Here is a 4611-nt window from a genome sequence, read left to right as displayed (position 1 = left end):
TCCTTATCAGAACAGACCCAAACGGCGGACAGTTTGGGTCTGTTCTGATAAGGACAGAAATCCGGCAACGCAAGCAATGACAGGGGCGGCAATCCTCTCTTGCGACTCTCGCGTCGCTTGATGCTGTGACTGTCTATGCAAACTCAGTACCCTACTGCAAGTATGATGCGAGGTACGAGCGCAGCTCTTCGTGAGGTAAGACCGGGCTGTATATGCAGTGTGAGATCATCCCGGGCAGTATGTCCAGTGCGAGGGTGAAGTCAGCGTGGCCGTACTCTCGGGAATCTCAGAGGCAGTGCTCGTCAGCCTAACGGATTTGTTGGTTGGAGCTCAGTTTACGACAGCAGCTCTCTATTAGACCTCTCCTGGCTGTTATAGTTTGGCCCGTGCAGTCTGTTCTCCGTGACGCAGCCTCCAGCGCGGTGCTTGCGTCCGTTGAGGGGCTCACCCGTGTCATGGCTGACAGCTGCTCTTCCTGCAAACAAGTGATCAGTGAGGAAGCCTCTGAACGACGCCGGCAACTCAGCCAGGCGCCCCAGATACCCTGTAACAGCTACCAGTCCGACAAAAGGTAGCCGCGTCATCTCTCCCCCGTCAGTGAAGAGATTCTATTCTTTGAAACGTACTTGTGCTGGGATGCGTTGCCGCACCTGACGATGCCGAGATTGGCTACGCCTTCACTGGCAAAAGACCGCGCGAGCACAAGCAGAAACATATTTCCCCGATCTTCAGCACAGTCGGGACCTGCGACTTCTTAGACCACTACGCGGTGTTACACGTCATTTCGAGTACAACAGCTGCGTACTTTCCATGTCCTTACCCTTTTTATTTCGAGAAATAGTACAATTACTGGGATGCGTATCTTGATGCAGAAGGACAGAGAAATACTGCGCTCTTCTTTGACGTGGTAAAAAGAAAAAGGGTCATCCACAGTCACTGTCCATTTTCCGAAGTCTACAACTCTCGATGAGGAATCCACACCAAACAAACACTTTCGCTATCGGGAAATACCGTGACAGTCTCACCCGCTCTTCGTAAGCGGAGGTTGAGTGCCGAGATGTCAATCATCGGGTGCATCCACTCACCTTCAAAAGCGTTGGACACGATGGCTAACCTGCTTGCGATTACTCTGATAGAAGCACATCTTTACCGGACGCCAGCAGCAACTGCGCGAGACTCTTCGGAGCAATATCCGCTCGAAAAAACGACTTATCGGCCTCGGGCTTTTCATCGCACCCTGGAATATGAGTGTAAGTCGCTGCCCTAGCCGATGCCCATCAGACATACGTTCGAGAACAAAAAGACGGACAAACCTCTGCGGCTACGTACGTACACAAAAGAAACAACTCGGCCGACTTGTCGACGCGAAAAGAAGCTGAAACCCCACCAGCCACTACGTAGCGTTTTCTAAAATCCTCTTCCTCACCTCCTGAGTTATTCTACATCATTCCCCTAATGACGACTATCTCACGGTCGACTCCCTCCCGTGCTGCAGAACTGCGTAGGACAGCACCTGAGGTGTATACACACAAACCCCCACCATCTCCTGAGCTGACTAGCAACTCACCGAAGGCCAGGAGTAGCGTATGTGATACTACTACTGCTCCTTCCGGCATTCCCCTCAAAAGAAAGCAGTCGTCTTTCCTTTTGTCTTCTTAGCCTCATAAAAAATCCGCACTCGTTGGCAAGAAATGAAACAACTACAGATATCCTGAACGCTTTCTTGTGTGCATGTCACGTTCTTTGCACACTCTCGGCACTGCGTGACGCTGGATAATCTTCTTCTCCTGACGGAGTTGCAAATGATGAACCTTCTCCCCCCCCTTCATCGCTCCCAGGACTCTCCGGCTCTCCCGAGCCACTTGGCCGTCTCTTTCCGCCTTGCTGTGTCAATAAATCTTGAAACTGTAGATGATAGTTGGGATCTCTTAGCGTCGCATCAGCAAAACGGACATAGCCTTGTTGACCACCAGCAAAACCGCTCGATCGACGGCGTTGTTCTTTCAGATCAACCTCAGGCTTGTGCAGCAGGTTTGCAGCTGCGGCTAAAGGATCGATCCGGTGGTCTAAAACACCCGGTGGAGGTGGTGCGAGTACAGTTAGTGCGCCTGGTGATGAAGCGAGTTGGTCGATCGCTGCTCCTGCCCCTGAAAAAGCAACCACATACGAGAAGAAAAAGTCATTCCTCCCAGACTGATACTACGCTTTTCTTTCCGGCTTTTCCGCAGTTTCCTTTCCTTAAGCAACTGTTTCCATAGGGAGTTCGCGTAAGAATAGACAATGGATAGTTGAGGTAAGAAACAAAAAAGCGCTAGGCGAAAGAAAATATGTCTTTTCCGCTCTGCCGACGATCCCCTTTTCAAAAAAGGGACCGGGACCGAGAAGTACCCCAGAAGCCACACTGTGGTTCTCCTGTCCGTTTCACTTTCCTCCTGCGTAATCACCGATTTTCACGGTTCTTCAACCCATCTGCTCTATATATCTCTCGCTAGCTACCTTTACTCTTCCCCTTCAACCGTGGTGGTTCTCCGTGGCGACGCTGGGTAACGAGTGCCCTTGTACTCTTCGTGAAGGGATACAAAAAAGGGCACCTGTAATTTCAATTTCATAATGCAGTCAATGATATGAACTTTGGACACAAACCTACACTACCAGGCACCTTCACGCAACACAGCGATCGTGTTTGTGTGCATCATCCCCTCTGCTGGTGGATTACACGCAGGAAGAAAAACCTTGTGTACAGGCGTTTGCTGGTGTGCCCGGGCAACAGAAGTTATGTATGTCCCCCTACTCATAAATTGAACGCCGAGTAAGCTCCTGCGATGAAGTAACTAGGACGTCTGACTCGACTTCGAGCGCACACCTGACTGTCAAGAAGGAAAACGCGGAAACCAGTAAAGGTCTGGCCCGTGCAATAACAAGTGCCAACCAGAAGGCTTCCTTCACCAAGAAACACGGAAAACTATTTCTGGCGAGCCTGGTAGGTGAGCAGCGCACACGCATAAAGAAATGTATACAAATACATACGCGTGTCCACAAACGATAGATAACCGCGTACGGCCGTAGATCATAGACTCACCGTTGATGATGACGAGGAGAACACACTCATATATAAATATATATATATGCGCATCTACAAAGTAAACATAAGCGTATGCAAGCGAATGTAGACAGGATTCTGTGTATACATACACATATATGCGTGTACATACACATGTAGGCGAGCACCAGTACTAGAGAACGAAACTGCTGCTGGAAAGAAAAGGATTGGTACTTACCGCCAGGTCCAACTGAAAAGCCTCGTCCATTCAGATCCGCAGCCCCCTGAGACTGTTTCCGTATACGTTCGACAAGATCTGTGAAATGTAGGATTTTCTTATCCTCGTCGTTCTGTGATGAAGAGGAAGCCCTTCGAGCAGCATCTAGCCATCGCCTCTGAGCCCGTGCGTGCGACTGCGACGCCAGCTCCCTCGCTCTTCTCTTCCATTCTTCTTGCCTATGCTCCTCCGTCCCAGGAATTAAACCACCTACATATTCACAAGGATCACATTCCTCTATACTGAAATAAATATTCAAACGTGTTTTATTCTGTGCTTCCCCTTCTCGCTTTTCGTGTTTTGCTGCTGCGAAACGAACCGTAGATAGGCAGATAGATAATTGCCACACACGAACAGATGCTATGTGAAATACATGAGATTACAACAAATGGACTTGAAGAGTCAATCTAAGAAGTTTTTCTGTCGTATAGAGAAACCCCTGTTGTCTTCGCGTATAGGGTGTTTATACACTTCAACACCAGTGCAAGGCCGACACAAGACAACGCGGGAGAGAAGAATGATGTACCATCCTTTCTCTCCGCCCCGTCTTCCTCTTCCTAGTCTTCTTACACCATCTCTATGAAGGTCTACGTCTTTGCACCAAACCATTTGAGGGTCCACCCGTCCTTAATGTCTCTTGGAGTGTTTGCGAGAGAAGACTTTACCTGATTCTTCTATGAGAGATTTCCGATTAGCAGCAGCCTCTTTCAGACATCCAGCTAGACCACCTTTATCTTTGAAAGTTAGCATCCTTGTACTCCTCCTAACGAACGACATCTTCTCAGGTTCAGGTAGTTCTTCTTCCTGTTCGTCTTCGTCTTCATCATCTTCGTGACCTCCATTTGCGTCCCGTTGTTGGCTGTCTTCTTCATCTTCACCACCATCAGAGGCCGTTGAAGATCGCTTCGGGAGTAGAGGATGGTTCCCTTCAAGCTTGCCTGAACCAAGACCATGAAGGAAAGAATGAGGCCTGCTTACACGACTTTCACTGAAACTACGCAGAGGACTATGACCGCCATCAGCACCTCCTCTTCCAGCGCCACCATCACCACCACCAAAGCTTCCAACCAACAGATCATGGAAACTACTACCTGAGCTGGTGGTCCGGAAGACGCTTTCTCCAGATAGCCCTAGGATGGCTTCATCAAGGGACTGTCGACTTGATATACTATCTAACATTGTTCGAAGACGGTCTGTCGATGCATTCATATTTCTCTCCTCTCGTGAACAACTGTCACGAACATTATCTCCTTCTCTTTCCAGCTCTCCCTCTAGAAAGAAGAAGAGAAAGAAA

At 49.1% G+C, this 4611-nt stretch overlaps 1 protein-coding gene across 1 annotated transcript; it reads right to left on the bottom strand.

The window, feature by feature from the left end:
- Nucleotides 1–906: 906 nt before the first annotated feature.
- Nucleotides 907–4531, bottom strand: CSUI_007708 (uncharacterized protein). Its single transcript, XM_068067852.1, has 3 exons — nucleotides 3983–4531; nucleotides 3279–3527; nucleotides 907–2147 (listed from the first exon to the last, which is right to left on the bottom strand). The coding sequence occupies exons 1-3, from the start codon at nucleotides 4524–4526 to the stop codon at nucleotides 1735–1737; spliced, it is 1206 nt and encodes a 401-aa protein (XP_067920172.1). The 5' UTR covers nucleotides 4527–4531; the 3' UTR covers nucleotides 907–1734.
- Between the last annotated feature and the right edge of the window lie 80 nt (nucleotides 4532–4611).

Source organism: Cystoisospora suis (assembly GCF_002600585.1).
Source record: "Cystoisospora suis strain Wien I chromosome Unknown contig_4140, whole genome shotgun sequence".
In the NCBI taxonomy this organism is placed as follows: Eukaryota; Apicomplexa; class Conoidasida; order Eucoccidiorida; family Sarcocystidae; genus Cystoisospora; species Cystoisospora suis.
This window is presented reverse-complemented; position numbering and strand designations above follow the sequence as displayed.

Bases quoted from the DNA above. Each gene is read 5' to 3' on its own strand.
- CSUI_007708 (XM_068067852.1), bottom strand. From the start codon at position 4,526: ATGAATGCATCGACAGACCGTCTTCGAACAATGTTAGATAGTATATCA. The intron at 3,528-3,982 runs GTAAAGTCTTCT...GTGAATATGTAG, and splicing joins ATCTCTCATAGAAGAATCAG to GTGGTTTAATTCCTGGGACG. The intron at 2,148-3,278 runs GTAAGTACCAAT...TTGCTTTTTCAG, and splicing joins CTTTTCAGTTGGACCTGGCG to GGGCAGGAGCAGCGATCGAC.